General features: G+C 48.7%; 2 protein-coding genes across 6 annotated transcripts in view; both read left to right on the forward strand.

Moving 5' to 3' along the window:
• Positions 1–16,078, forward strand: part of RSPO4 (R-spondin 4) — a 65,398-nt gene that overhangs the window by 40,226 nt on the left and 9,094 nt on the right. The gene's annotated exons all lie outside the window — the stretch shown is intronic.
• The window catches only part of ANGPT4 (angiopoietin 4), a 210,665-nt gene continuing 203,528 nt past the window's right edge, over positions 8,942–16,078 (forward strand). For all 5 annotated transcript variants that reach the window (XR_014512846.1, XR_014512847.1, XR_014512848.1 and 2 more), the window contains exon 1: positions 8,942–9,502. Coding sequence is in view for 1 of the 5 variants with exons in the window: in XM_083447476.1 (XP_083303602.1) it covers positions 9,179–9,502 (324 nt within the window). In the remaining 4 variants the exon portion in view is untranslated. The remainder of the gene's footprint in view (positions 9,503–16,078) is intronic.

Raw genomic sequence — 16,078 nt, forward strand, 5'->3', positions numbered from 1 at the left:
TTGGAGCCTCAGCTTCAGGATCTGTCCTTCCAGGGAGCACTCAGGGCTGATTCCCTTCAGAATGGAAAGGTTTCATCTTCTTGCAGTCCATGGGACTCTCAAGAGTCTCCCCCAGCACCATAATTCAAAAGCATCCATTATTTGGCGATCAGCCTTCTTTATGGTCCAGCTCTCACTTCCATACATCACTATTGGGAAAACTATAGCTTTAACTATACAGACCTTTGTCGGCAAGGTGATGTCTCTGCTTTTTAAGATGCTGTCTAGGTTTGTAATCACTTTTCTCCCAAGAAGCAGGCATCTCTTAATTTTGTGGCTGCTGTCACCATCTGCAGTGATCATGGAGCCCAAGAAAGTAAAATCTCTCACAGCCTCCATTTCTTCCCCTTCTATTTGCCAGGAGGTGATGGGACCAGTGGCCATGATCTCCGTTTTTTTGATGTTGAGCTTCAGACCATCTTTTGCGCTCTCCTCTTTCACCCTCATTAAAAGGTTATTTAATTCCTCCTCACTTTCTGCCATCAAGGTTGTGCCTGGTTATTTAGAGGAGGATTAAGCCAGGGATACGGAACATGTTGCTCTCCTGGTGCAGTTGGACTACAACTCCCATCATCCCTGTCTATTGACCACATTTTGATGGAGGCTGGTTGGAGCTGTAGCCCGAAACATCTGGAGGCACTAGGTTGCAGAAGACTGACAAAGGAACCAACATGAATGCAAAAGCCTTCTCCCTTCCATGACCCCCAACACTGACATTCATAGAATCATGGAATCGTAGAATTGTAGAGTTCGAAGGGACCCCAAGTCACATCTGGTTCAACCCCCTGCAAGGCAGGAATCTCAGCTAAGGCATCCACAACAGATGGCCATTCAACCTCTGCTTCAAAACCTCCAAGGAAGGAGAGTTCATGACCTCCTGAAGGAGACCGCTCCACTGTCAAACATCTCTTACTGTCTTCTTGTTGCTTAGTCGTTTAGTCGTGTCCGACTCTTCGTGACCCCCTTCGTGACTGTCCTTCCAGTGAGCACTCAGGGCTGATTTTGTCCAGAATGGATAGGCTTGATCTTACTGTCTTAAGTTCTTCCTAATATTTAGTTGGAATCGCCTTTCTTGTAACTTGAATCCATTGATTTGGGTCCTACCCTCCAGAGCAGGAGAAAACAAATTTGCTCCACCTTCCATGTGACAGCCCTTTAAATATAATGATGATGATGATGATGATGATGATAATAATAATAATAATATAATATTATTTATACCCTGCCCATCTGGCTGGGTTTCCCCAGCCACTCTGGGCGGCTTCCAACAAAATATTAAAACACAATAGTCTGTTAAGCATTTAAAGGCTCCCTAAACAAGGCTGCCTTCAGATGTCTTCTAAAAGTCTGGTAGCTGTTGTTCTCTTTGACATCTGGTGGGAGGGCGTTCCACAGGGCGGGCACCACCACCGAGAAGGCCCTCTGCCTGGTTCCCTGTAACCTCACTTCTCGCAGTGAGGGAACTGCCAGAAGGCCCTCGGAGCTGGACCTCAGTGTCCAGGCTGAACGATGGGGGTGGAGATGCTCCTTCAGGTATACTGGGCCCAGGCCGTTTAGGGCTTTAAAGGTCAGCACCAACCCCTGTCACCTCTTGGACTCCTCTTTTCCAGGCTAAACATACCCAGCTCCCTCAACCATTCCTCATAAGGCTTGGTTTCATCACCCCTGGTCATCTTGATTGCCCTCATCTGCACACATTCCAGCTCGTCAATATCCTTCTTAAATTATGGTGCCCAGAACTGGACACAGGAAACAGAGTGACAGTGGCTGTAGCCTTTGGCAGTATTGCCCTCCTTTATAGCACTGCAGTGCTCAGAACCAGATGTGATTCTCCAGGTGTGGCTCGACTAGGACAGAATACAAGCTCTCAGAGCCACCCCTTTCAATTGGTGGACAAGTCAGTGGAGGAAACGCAAAAAGAAACCTCTGGTGCGTTGGGCTGCCAGACCTTCTGGTTCACCTGGCTCAACCCAGGTGGCAGGTTGGAGGGTATGGACCTCCAGGTGAACAATATGACCTTTAGTAGTAAGGGACCCCTGACCATTAGGTCTAGTCGTGGCTGACTCTGGGGTTGCAGCGCTCATCTCGCTTTATTGGCTGAGGGAGCCGGCGTACAGCTTCCAGGTCATATGGCCAGCATGACTAAGCCGCTTCTGGTGAACCAGAGCAGCACACAGAAACCGTTTACCTTCCCGCCCGGAGCGGTACCTATTTATCTACTTGCACTTTGAGGTGCTTTCGAACTGCTAGGTTGGCAGGAGCAGGGACCAAGCAACGGGAGCTCACCCCGTCGCGGGGATTCGAACCGCCAACCTTCTGATCGGCAAGTCCTAGGCTCTGTGGTTTAACCCACTGCGCCACCCGCGTTGTGTAATTGCGTAATAACAGCAATAACTATGATGATAATAGGGACGTGCCTGCTCCTTGCAAGCTTCAGCTCAGCAGGAGATGCTTGCAAAGTATAGCATATAGACCATGGGTAGACAAACCAAGGCCCGGGGTCCAATCGCCTTCTAAATCCGGTCTGTGGACGGTCCGGGAATCAGCGTATTTTTACATGAGTAGAATGTGTGCTTTTATTTAAAATGCATCTCTGGGTTATTTGCAGGGGCATAGGAATTCATTATTTTTTTCCAAAATATAGTCTGCCCCCCCCAAGGTCTGAAAAAGTTTGCGGACCCCTGGCATAGACACTCTGTGGAGGGGGTCTGCCCTCCTCCACTCCCCTCTCCCAATTAACCTCCGTCTCCAGGGCCCAGCCAATGACATCACCAAGGGATCGTCACAACAGCATCACCAATGGCCTCCACTAGTGACATTGCCATGGGGTCACTCCTGGGTCTCAGGTTTGTCTCCTGAAATCTCAGCATTTGGGATGCTCCTGCGCTGGCACTCCTACATATGTGGTGGAAATGCCTCATTTTCTCCGTCCTGGGTGTTTCCAGGGTTCCACCCCCTTTCCCATGCCTTGTTTTGCACCTGGCTCTGGTTATTTGAAAGGATGCGGGTGGTGCTGTGGGTTAAACCACAGAGCCTAGGACTTGCCAATCAGAAGGTCAGCGGTTCGATTCCCCATGACGGGGTGAGCTCCCGTTGCTCGGTCCCAGCTCCTGCCAACCTAGCAGTTCGAAAGCACGTCAAAATGCAAATAGATAAATAGGTACCGCTCCGGCGGGAGGGTAAACGGCATTTCCGTGCGCTGCTCTGGTTCGCCAGAAGTGGCTTAGTCATGCTGGCCACATGACCCGGAAGCTGTACCCCGGCTCCCTCGGCCAATAAAGTGAGATGAGCGGCCCAACCCCAGAGTCGGCCACGACTGGACCTAATGGTCAGGGGTCCCTTTACCTTACTAGTTATTTGACCTGCAGGTTCCAGTATAAAACCAAGTATTCTTGCAGGCATGAAGAAGAACAGCCAGATTCTTTAGCTGTGATTCCAGCATTGCAGGGGGTTAGATTAGATAACTCATTGGGACCCATTCCAACTCTACGATTCTGTGGGGCTGCAGCAATAGCCTCCCAGAAGTGGCAGCAGCATCACAGTTGCTTCCCAGGAGGGGCAAAGTGGGGCTTTGCAAGCCTGCCCCATCGGCCTAACGTGGGCTGGGTTTGCATCAAGCGTTCCTGTTTCCATCAGGATGCAGGAAAAGCTGGGCTAGTTCCCATCCCAACTGCAGGCCAAAGGGCAGCATCTCAAAGGAGCGATCCCGCTCAACATGTAAACAGAGCCGGCGGGGATGTTTATTTGCCCAGCTGGCACGGGCCCAGGGTGCCTGGCAGGGCGGAAAGGGAGAACTCCTCCAAGTTTCTCTTGCAACATCTCTGACAAGGACTAGAAATGTGAAGAGTCTCTCTTGCGTTGTTCGGACCTAAGCAATGCATCACCTTGGGTTTGAATAATGAGAAGATGGCATTAAACCACGTTGTAGAACCTTAGCTGTACTGCAAGACAATGCAGAATCTACTCTATCCATAAGAAGGTTTGGCCCAGGCTATCTGAAGGACCGAATTCTCCCATATGAACCTGCCTGGGCTCTGCAATCTTCACCAACATTCCTGCAATGAAAATAGGGACATTTCATTCCTCCAGTAATATATTATTGAAATACTTTATTGTCACTTGTACAACTTGTATACAGTGAGATTACACAAGCACCCCCCACTCAGCTAATAATAATAATAATAATAATAATAATAATAATACAAGAAGAAGAAGAAGAAAAAGTGGAAGAAGAAGAAGAATTTATTTTTTATTCCCCACCCCTCTGGGCAGCTTCTAACAAAATATTAAAATATAATAGTCTATTAAACATTAAAAGCTTCCCTAAACAGGGCTGCCTTCAGATGTCTTCTAAAGGTCTGGTAGTTGTTTTTCTCTTTGAGATCTGATGGGAGGGCATTCCACAGGGCGGGTGCCACCACTAAGAAGGCCCTCTGCCTGGTTCCCTGTAACTTGGCTTCTCGCAGTGAGGGAACCGCCAGAAGGTGCTCGGCGCTGGACCTCAGTGTCCAGGCAGAATGATGGGGGTGGGGAAGCTCCTTCAGGTATACTGGACCTAGGCCTTTTAGGGCTTTAAAGGTCAGCACCAACACTTTGAATTGTGCTCGGAAACGTACTGGGAGCTAGTGTAGAAGAGTTTGGATTTGATATCCCGCTTTATCACTACCCTAGGGAGTCTCAAAGTGGCTAACATTCTCCTTTCCCTTCCTCCCCCACAACAAACACTCTGTGAGGTGAGTAGGGCTGAGAGACTTCAGAGAAGTGTGACTGGCCCAAGGTCACCCAGCAGCTGCATGTGGAGGAGCAGAGATGCGAACCCGGTTCCCCAGATTACGAGCCCACCGCTCTTAACCACTACACCACACTGGCTCTTTCAAGACTAGATATAATCTAACTTCCATGTAAACTTTGCGCTAGCAAGTGATGATGAATGCTCAATAAATAGGTAGTCTTGAGACAATGCAGAGGAAGAGTTTGGGGTCCCCAGAACTGGGAGGCCACTGGTAAGAACCAGTTCTTGTTCTCTCTCTCTCTCTCTCTCTCTCTCTCTCTCTCTCTCTCTCTCTGGTGTTGTGGTTGGCAACACACTATTGTGCAAAGAGGGCCTCTTCAACTTCCCTGGGGATGCGCTCGAAAACAAGCTTGGCCTGGCACCGAGAACTGCGACTGCCGTTAATCATGTCCCGGGCTTGGTGGCCAGGCCTGAAGTCTGTAGAAGAGGAGTGGATGGAAAAACCGGTTACCAATTCCTGTGAGAGTAATCAACTAAGTTTGAAAGCCAGCTATAGTAGAACCATTTTTCATTTGTTGACTGACAACAGAGCAAAATCTCTCAAAACAAAAGCCTTTCCATCTCTGGGAATTATTACGGAATTATTTTAACTGGAAGGAGTGTGCATCACAAGGTCACTTGCCCCAAAGATGGTCCAGAAAAGATGACCCTATTAAGTGTGGAGAAATTTCGGGGAGAGGGGGGCAGTAATCTGTTTTTTAGTCTACAATTATTTTAACAGAAGTCTTAAATTATTGCTGCTAATTCTTATTGATGATTTTATTGATTTATCTTTCTCGTAAACTACTTTGGGTCTTTTTAAAATCAAGTAGGATCCACCCATTATCACCAAGATTCCACCCCTGAGATTCAGGATCTAAGGCTCAGGAGGAAGGTTGTAATTCCTGAGATCATCTCGCTTCGTTCTTTTTTGTGTGTGAATTATTGAGCCCATGCTGCTTCACAGCTCTTTCTCGTCCTTAATTTTATTGTTCCATACTGCCCCAGTCTCCCAGTGGTGAAAGACTCCAGGCATTTGAGGTGCTTACTCAGGTTCTGTTTCCTTGGAATGAAAGTATGTGGAGACCGTGGTGTCTTTCGGATATATGGTTTTATTTACACACATATGCAACTTGAGTGTAGGATGGAGGGGCTCACAGCATTAACACCCCCAACAGATCTCCATTAGGTTGCCAGAGATGCCCCCTAGTCATGGATTTGCATCCAACAAAACGTGTCTCTTTTTCTCCCGCTTTGGGAGGAAGGACAGGATATAATTTGAAATGACAGATAATTTCATATAATAACAGGCTGGTGTTCAACGCACGAGAATAATCCACACCCAAAATTAAAATGACACCAAAGCGAATGTTTCTCACCGGTATGTTCCTTAGTGCTGAGGAACTTGGTTTGGGGCAATTTGTCTTATACCCAAATGTTTTCAAAGCAATTTGGCCCAATGAAATGCATTTTTCTGTGTTGTTTTCACTAATACATGCATATATATAGGCACACTTATCCTAGCATCTGTGGTTATGTTATGTACTGAGTTGAATAGGATTCAGAATGCAGCAGTCTGATTGGTCCTAGAACAATAGGGTCCAGAATGCAGCAGTCTGATTGGTCCACAGGAGCCACCCAATCCAGCTCCAGGTGGAAGTGAATCCGCAACCCGATTGGCCTACAGGTGAATCCCAGAATTAGCCAATCACACAGGGCCCGTTGTGTAAATAATGTATATAAAGCAGACATTCTGGGGGAATTTCCATTCCTCCTCACCACTGTGAGCTGAATAAAGAGCATGAAATCCACACTCAACCCCGAGTATATTTCAATGAGCCAGAGAACGGCATTGCAAAATTCGGGAGGGTGCAAATTTCAACAGACAGCTGTGTTTTGGTCTGCGTCTCTTTTCAGAAAGTGAGACTCAGGCAGGTTTGCCTTTAAATGCAAATCAAACGGACTCCCCCATCCTATTCAAGAAGTCTCAGAAGTCCTCTCAAGGACTCCAAATCCTTTCTGGCTTGAGAGAGAATATCCCTTGATGTGAGAAAGGTTTGCAGGCGAGCCCTGACTCATTTCCCTGGGACGTTATAAATAGACCACAGAGAAGGAGGAAGCCCTGAATCTAATCTGAATGCGGCTCAGCTGAACCCAGCAAGGTCACAGCTGGTACTGATCAGAGAAGGATTTGCTGAGTTATGGCATGGAGAGTGGAGGGGTGCTAAGAAAGAAACGCTCTTCGCTTCAGAGGCTCGCTGTCTGCTTTGCCTCCTAGGATGGGGCCAGGATGCCACACTCTTGCAACCGAGGAGCCTCCGACTAGAGAACTGGTGCAAGGCTAAGAGGCAGAAAGAACGAGCAGGGTGTGCAACTGAAGCAGAATCTGGGTGAAAAAACAGTGAAAGGGGGAGATGGGAGAGGTTCAAGGCAGTTTGCATTCAGGTCAACTGTGGTGGCCTGGGACTCAGGCTCAGACTTGGAACCAGAGGAGTCTCAGTCCGCACTGGATCCTTTGCCTCAGGCATCATCTGGACCAAGTCTGGGGCCTGATCCGGAAGAGTCCCAGTCTGCACAGGTTCCCCTGCAACAAACCCCAGCTGGGCCAAGTCCGGGGCCTGAGCCTGCCCTGGCTCCAGATGCGGGGATGACCTTGTTGCCTTCAGCTGGGCCATCACTTACAGCTGCTCCACTACCGGTTGGGTCAGGAGAGGCTGAGGCAGCCCCTGGGTCTAGTAACCCACCAACGTCTCCCGAGCTGCAGAGACTCGGGTCTGAGAGAATGAGAGACCTGAGTACTCGCATGAGGAGTGCTCGCCTTCGGGTGAGACAGGGAGGTGAGTCGCTGGGGGATCAGGACCAGCTGCTACCCCGACAAAGATAAAAGGTTGTCGGACCTTGCCCCAGGTTGCGGGAGCAACATTGCTGCATGCTAGAACCTGCCTGAGACCCTGTGCCTGACCTAGCCTGGTTTCCTGCCTCGTGTCTTGCCTTGGCCCTGTTGGACTGACTCCTCGTGGAATCCTTGGATTCAGGACTGGACAAGATGCCTGTGGGGAACTTGCAAGCAGGATAATAATAATAATAAATTATTATTTATACCCCGCCCATCTGGCTGGGTTTCCCCAGCCACTCTGGGCGGCTTCCAACAGGATATTAAAATACAATAACCTATTAAACATTAAAAGCTTCCCTAAACAGGGCTGCCTTCAGATGTCTTCTAAAAGTCTGGTAGTTGTTTATCTCTTTGACATCTGGTGGGAGGGCGTTCCACAGGACGGGTGCCACCACCGAGAAGGCCCTCTGCCTGGTTCCCTGTAACTTGGCTTCTCGCAGTGAGGGAACTGCCAGAAGGCGCTCGGCGCTTGACCTCAGTGTACAGGCAGAATGATGGGGGTGGAGACGCTCCTTCAGGTATACTGGACCTAGGCCTTTTAGGGCTTTAAAGGTCAGCACCAACACTTTGAATTGTGCTCGGAAATGTACTGAGATGAGATTCGAACCCAAGAGCAACTCCTGTGGTTTGCAGCAACTGGCATTCAGAAGCACTGCTGCCTCTGAGCACAGCCATCGTAGCTAGTGGCCAGTGATGCCCCTTTTTTCCTCCATGCCTTTGCCCAGTCCTGTTTTAAAATTGGTGGCCTTCACTGCCTCCCGTGGCAATGAGTTCCGCAGTTAAACTTTGCGCTTCCCAAGGTCCTTGCCTCCAACAGGGGAGGTAGAACAGAGCAACATATCTGTGACAATCTTCAGATACAATGCCACACTTTCTTTGCCAGGTCCATGGCAGCGCGGCTTGTTGGTGTGGCCCCTCACTTGCCCTTTGGCCTATCGATTATAAAATGATAAGAGAGCAGACAGGATGCAAATCAAACCACGGAGCGTTGCTAAGTTCTGTGCAAAGCCCTGGAGAGAGCCGTCGGCTTGGTTATATGTATGCAAAAAACCTCCCGTTTCTGAAACTTGAGCTCCCGTAGTGGGATAGGAAGACGAAGGAGGGGGAAAATGCATCAAACTTCTCTTTTTAAAAAAATAAAAAATGTCCGGCCGGCCAATATTGTTACTGGAGCCAGCATAATGATAAAAGAAAGAGTCTTGGAGGGGGGTGGAGAATGTTAAAATGAGAAGAGGAGGAGGAGGAGGGGCAGGGTGAGAGGAAGTCGAGAGATTGCAGGATTTTAGTGTGTGTTGAGGAACGGGCAGAGCCTTTCGGAGCCTTCACCCCGGCTGGGTCTCCGGAACCAGCACCCAAGGGAGTTCTGACCAGCAGCTTCTACACCCTGAGAATACCAACTGGGTGCTGGATCGGTGCAAGGGGTTGGTGGGTGGCCTGGGACTCGGCGAGACCCACCCCCTCCGTGCTCAGCCATGTGGACGGTTGCAAATCTCCACGTCGGGGCCTTGGGTCTCTTGGTGGTCGCAGCTTCCTGGGCAGTGGGCAGCCAGCGGAGGGCGGCCGAGGGGTCAATCCGCAGGAGGTCTCACCGGGTTCAGAACGGGCGCTGCAGTTACACCTTCGTCTTGCCAGAGGCCGACCCCCAACCCTGCCAGCACCCCGGGGAGACCTTCAACGTCAACACGCTGCAGCGGGATTCCCCGGCCGGCCCTTTGCTGTGGAGCGATGACCAGTCCACCCAACGGGTCCAGCAGTTGGAGAGGGTCTTGGAAAACAATACCCAATGGCTGCTGAAGGTAAGGGGGAAGGAAGGGTCTTCGGGGGGGTGAGGGCGGAGGAGGGAAGCCCCAAACGGTAAGAGATGCTGTGGATCAAGCCTGCCCATGCCTGAGCCTAGACATCAGCCTTTGGCTCACCGGCAAAAGATGCTCTGCACGTGCTCAGGAGCTATTGCACACTCATTCTGCAGTTCTTGGACGGAAGCTTGTTTGGGACCTGCGAGGCCCACCATCTCGTCCTCTGTCGTCCCCTTCTCCTTGTGCCCTCCATCTTTCCCAACATCAGGGTCTTTTCCAGGGAGTCTTCTCTTCTCATGAGGTGGCCAAAGTCTTGGAGCCTCAGCTTCAGGATCTGTCCTTCCAGTGAGCACTCAGGGCTGGTTTCCTTCAGAATGGATACGTTTGATCTTCTTGCAGTCCATGGGACTCTCAAGAGTCTCTTCCAGCACCAGAATTCAAAAGCATCCATTCTTCGGCGATCAGCCTTCTTTATGGTCCAGCTCTCACTTCCATATATCACTACTGGGAAAACCATGGCTTTAACTATACAGCGAGGCCTAGTATCGCACAAAAGGTTCTGGGGCAAAAGGCAAGGAGCCCTGAGCCCTCTTGCTGATGCCGAGGACCCCTCTCAGCCTCAGTTTCCCGATTGTGAAATGAACAAAGAGATTGTTCTAACTTTTGAGGAGGCTTGCAAAGAGTCACTCGCCTCACTACCTGGGAAGGTGGCAGGCTCTCCTTCTTTGGAGGTTTTGAAGCAGAGGTTGGATGTCCGTCTGTCAGCGATTCATTAGCTGCGACTCCTATATGGTGTGGGGTCGGGCTGGATGATCCTTGAGGGTCCCTTGCAACTCTACAATTCTATGGTCCTGAGTCAGAAGAACCTCCAGGCACCCAAGGAAGCTCCTTCCTTACTTCCGGGTCATGGAAATACAGGTGGGCTTGTCAACCTCTGGAGAAAGAAGCACCCACTTCATTTTAACTCGCTGGAATTTCAGCGCATTAGTGCGGCGCAGACAGTTTTTCTTGCTCAGAAGGAACACCCGCAAACAAACCTCTGGTTACGTGAAACGTATTCAATAAGCACACGAGACGTAACCAGCTGTATGTTTGAAAAATATATATATATACTATTCATTGTATTGAATTGTAGATTTCAACAGAAGTCGCTCATAAAATGCAATGAAAATAGTAGAAGATTAGAGAATGAACTGATCCACTGGGTGGAGTCTTCTACCTTTTTTGTTGAACCTTATGAGCGACTTCTGATGAAATCTACAATTCAATACAATGAATATTATTTTTATAATATCATATAATAAGTATAATATTATATAATAATACAATACAGTGGTGCCCCGCAAGACGAATGCCTCGCAAGACGGAAAACCCGCTAGACGAAAGGGTTTTCCGTTTTTCAATGCGCTTCGCAGGACGAATTTCTCTATGGGCTTGCTTCGCAAGATGAAAATGTCTTGCGATTCTTGCGATTTTTTTTCGCTCCCCACCCCCTTTTTCTAAGGCACCAAGCTGCTAATAGCCTTTTAGCAGCTAATCCACTAATCCCTTAAGCCTTTAATAGCCACTAATAGCCGCTAAACCACTAATAGCGCTAATCCGCTAATAGGGTTGCTTCGCAAGATGAAAAAACCGCTAGACGAAGAGACTCGCGGAACGGATTCTTTTCGTCTTGCGAGGCACCACTGTATATTATTATATATTATTTTTTCAAACATACAGCTGGTTACGTCTTGTGTGTTTACAGAAGGAACATCCAGCAGGCACAAACACCCAGGTGCGGCAGGTGAGGGCTTGGAGGAGATATTACCTTGGTCAGCAGCAAAATGGTCATCATTTTGATGGGTGGAGGGCCTTAGAAGCATCATAGAAGCAGGGGGTTTTTTTCCGGCCAGAACTCACCAGTTCTGGCACCTCTCAGGTGAGCACCATCACCGTTCTAAGAGAATGAGGGAGCCATTCTGGCCCCTTTTCCCTAGAAAAATAGCACTGCATAGAAGTATCATAGACTCAGAGTTGGAAAAGACCACGAGAGTCATCTATTCCAACCCCCTGCAATGCAGGAATCTTTTCCTCCATGTGGAGCTTGAACCCACAGCCCTGAGATTAAAAGTCTCATGCTCTACCGAATGAGCCAACTCAGTCTTGTACGTTACAAGGCAGCCCAGCACACCTCTGCACGCCATAGAGAAAGGGGAAGGGTCATAGCTCAGAGTTAGACCATCTGCCCTACCTAAAGGTAAAGGGACCCCGGACCATTAGGTCCAGTCATGGCTGACTCTGGGGTTGCGGCGCTCATCTCGCTTTATGGGCTGAGGGAGCCGGCGTACAGCTTCCGGGTCATGTGGCCAGCATGACTAAGCCGCTTCTGGCGAACCAGGGCAGCGCATGGAAACACCATTTACCTTCCCGCCAGAATGGTACCTATTTATCTGCTTTCACTTTGACATGCTTTTGAACTGCTAGGTTGGCAGGAGCAGGGACCAAGCAATGGGAGCTCACCCCGTCGCGGGGATTCAAACCGCCAACCTTCTGATCGGCAAGTCCTAGGCTCCGTGGTTTAACCCACAGCGCCACCCACGTCCCATCTGCCCTACCTACAGAAGCTCCAAAGTTCAATCCCCAAAGGGCTTGGAGAGATCCTTATCCGAAGCCTTGAAGTGCTGCTGCCAGTCCGTGTAGGCAGTACTGAACTCGGTGGACCAAGGGCCTGACACTGTACAAGACAGCTTCTAACACATACTGTACTCCCACATGCAATTTCCACAGGATCCAGGCCAGTCAGAGCCATGTCTGAACCAATGGATTCAAACCTCAAGAAAGGAGATTCCAACTAAACATGAGGAGAAATTTTCCGGCAGTGAGATCTGTCACTTGGAAAGTGACGGGCTCTCCTTCAGGTTTTTAAGCAGAGGTTGGGTGGCCATCTGTCATGGATGACTTAGTTGAGATTCCTGTGGGATGTGAAACACAAGAGCAGTCAAGTACAACATTCCTAGAGTGAACATGTTTACACATGGGGAGGAATGTTTGTCCAGCCAGCAGGTAAACTTCCTGTTTCCTTCTGGGCTGGGACAGACTTCCTCTGCATGTGACTAGAGGTGGGCGTGGCCTCACCTGTGCAGGTAACAACAAAAGCACAGGGCAGGGCAGCCATCTCTCTCTTTGACTACATGCATTGAAGAAGCAACATCTGCTTAGCCAAAGATGTACCCCCACATGGCTTCCTGCCAAGAGAGGACAAAGGACTGTCTTATGGGATAGTTTCTAGGTATATATTACTTTTCTAAGCTAAGTCTGCCTTCTGGGATCCCATTGTGAACAGAATGATATGTGAGTAAACTCTTTCATACTTTTATAGAAGACTGTGTCGTGTCTTATCTTTTATGAGGGAATAAGGGGGAAATACCAGAACAGTTATTATAGAGGCTTTAGCGAGCCTGAGCAAACGCATCCGCTGCAAGTTTAAAAGGGGGAATGTTACTCTGCTAAATTGTGAACTTGTTAACACAAGTTGGAAAGGCTATTCTCAGACAATATATCCTCTCCTGCATCCCTGAACATTCCCACAATTCCTGCATTGCAAGGGGTTGGACCAGATGGCTTGGGGGGGGGTCCCTTCCAACTCTACAATTCTTAGGTTCTCTTTTTCTCTGAGGTAATCCAGTGTCAGGGACGAGGGGCCTGTTTTTCTCTCTTTGCCAGAGCAGCGTCCTCCCCCAATGCAGAAGTGCCTTGTGCGCCCATGAGAATGGAAATTTAATTCCTATAGGGGGAAAGTGCACCCAGGGACACTGGTTTTCTTCTGCTGCTTCTCACTCCAGGCGTTAAGAATTAAGCATGCGCCTATTTGCATGGCCACACCTCCTCATAGGCATAGCCCCGCCTTCGGTTCTGTTTCTTGGTCACACTGAAATATGACAGAGTTTGGGAACTGCGGTATGTGGGGATTGAGAGAGACAGAAAGCCGTTGCTGTCATTTGGAGAGGACGGAAGAGACATAATTTGCTAGAGCCAAATAGTAAAGATCTGGAAATATTTGGAGTCTACAAGGCTAGAGAACTAGTTTTTATCTGTACTCTTGGATGGAGTGAAGCCACTGAGCATGCACAGAGTGCCTTCCTCTCCAGCTGAGCACTCACTCATAGCCTGCCTGAAGGAGACGATGTGTGTGAATGTTGGACGTAGCATGATTCTTCCCGCCGCCCCCGCGATGACCGGTCCCTCTCCAGCACACCACCCCCCGGCCATCACTAATCCTACCTCTGGGAGTTGAGGAGGGTCAGAAGGATGTGGTTTTCCAGTGGTTCATCTTGCTACCGGAACTTTGCTTCTGGGGCTCATCTAAACTCATCTCCCGGGGGGATTTTCAGAGCCTTGCAGGCAACAATTTATATGTGCTGATGTGCAAGGGCGGCGGATGGGGGGGGGGGAACTCTGCACAGACAATGTCAGGCAATGCCAAAGAACTGAAAACTTAAATACCAGTGATCTACTACAGAACCATAGAATCATAAAGGTAAAGGGATCCCTGGCCATTAGGTTCAGTCGTTGCCAACTCTGAGGTTGCGGCGCTCATCTCGCTTTATTGGCCGAGGGAGCCGGTGTACAGCTTCTGGGTCATGTGGCCGGCATGACTAAGCCGCTTCTGGCGAACCAGAGCAGCGCACGGAAACGCAGTTTACCTTCCCGCCGGAGTGGTACCTATTTATCTACTTGCACTTTGACGTGCTTTTGAACTGCTAGGTTGGCAGGAGCAGGGACCAAGCAATGGGAGCTCACCCCATTGCGAAACCCGAAAGTAACCCTTTCCGGTACTTCCGGGTCGCTGTGGGACATATCCTGAAATAATGTAACATGAAGCAAACGTAACATGAGGTACAAATGTAGTCCAACCCCCTGCAATGTAGGAATCACAGAGCAAATTTGTGTCTGTGTGTCTTAAGGCAGTGGTTCTCAAAAGGTGTGCGATACACCACACTGATGTGGCAGAAGAGCTGGCAAGTGTGGCAGGAAGATTCAAGGACCATGAAAGAAACAGCTAAACATTTCAGTGCAGTATGGCATAGTATCAAAATATTTCTTTTATTTGCAAAAGTGAGCTCATTCCTCTTACTGTGTTTTTATACACAGTTAAGGTACTTATGATTATATTTTGGGAGTGATACATTTTTTCTTAAGTAGCTGCATCATTTTATACTTTCTGCATGTCCTGTGATCATATTATAAAGTAGTCGTGTTCTGTGTCATGAATGCTAGGAGCTGTTTATTTTTGTTTCCCAACACATTTCTTATCAATGAAAATTTTTTGGTGTGGCATGAGCAAATTTTTATCTTGAAAGTGTTCTCTAGAGAAAAAAAGTGCGAGAACCATGGAGCATGAAAGCAATTTTTGACAAAAGATGTGTCAGATGCCTGTCCGTCAGCCTGGCCCTTTGCAGTCATTGGCCAGAAGAGCATTGGGAGGTGGGGATAAGTTGATTTCTCACCCAGCAATTGGCCTGCACATTATTTTTTCTCATGAGAGTGGAAGTAAAGAACAGGAGACACAACCTTGACATTAATAGATAGATGATAGATAAATGATAGATAGATAAGATAGATTTGAAGTTGTTACGGAAATTACGGGGAGGGGGCACATTTTTAAAGTTGTTAAATGTTACAAATATAATGCCTGAATGTATCCTTTCAACTTGACAGCTCAGGGAAGTTACCTAGCTTTAAAAATAATATAAAATCAACTCCTTTGCCATTTTCCTCCATTCCAAAGCTATTTTCCCCTTGAAAAAGGACTCCAGGAAGTTCCCAGAGGTGACAATTACTGAGCAGATTGTTGGCCAAGGAAAGCCTAATCACCGGACTTGCCAAGGGGTCCAGACATGCAAAGGTGACATTTTCCCACCTTCGCTGCATCAAGCAGTTGGTCCCTTACCTTTCCCACCCCAATCTGGCCACAGTGATCCATGCGACGGTCACCTCCAGGCTTGACTACTGTAATTCGCTCTACGCAGGGCTGCCCTTGAAGCTGTCCCAGAAACTCCAGCGGGTGCAGAATGCTGCAGCGAGGCTCCTCACGGGGCCATGGGAGCATATTCACCCAGTGCTTTTCAAACTGCACTTGCTCCCGGTGGAGTACAGGGTCAGATTTAAGGTGCTGCTTTTGACCTTTAAAGCCCTTCACGGCCTAGGACCCTCGTACCTACGGGACCGCCTCTCCCGGTATGCCCCACGGAGAGCCTCAAGGTCCATAAATAGCAACACCCTAGAGGTCCCAGGCCCTAAGGAAGTTAGATTGGCTTCAACCAGAGCCAGGGCCTTTTCAACTCTGGCCCCGGCCTGGTGGAACGCTCTGCCTCATGAGACCAGGGCCCTGCAGGATCTGATTTCTTTCCGCAGGGCCTGTAAGACAGAGTTGTTCTGCCTGGCCTTTGGCTTGGAGCCAATTTGATTCCCTCCCTCCCTCTCTTTCTTTTTTCTTTTCCTTTCTCCTCCTGCGATGAGGCTAGATTTTAATATTTTAATGTTTCAATATTTTAATGTTTCAATATTTTAATGTTGTATTTTAATTTTGTTTTT

The sequence above is a fragment of the Podarcis tiliguerta genome (genome assembly GCF_965153285.1).
Source record: "Podarcis tiliguerta genome assembly, chromosome: 6".
NCBI lineage: Eukaryota > Metazoa > Chordata > Lepidosauria > Squamata > Lacertidae > Podarcis > Podarcis tiliguerta.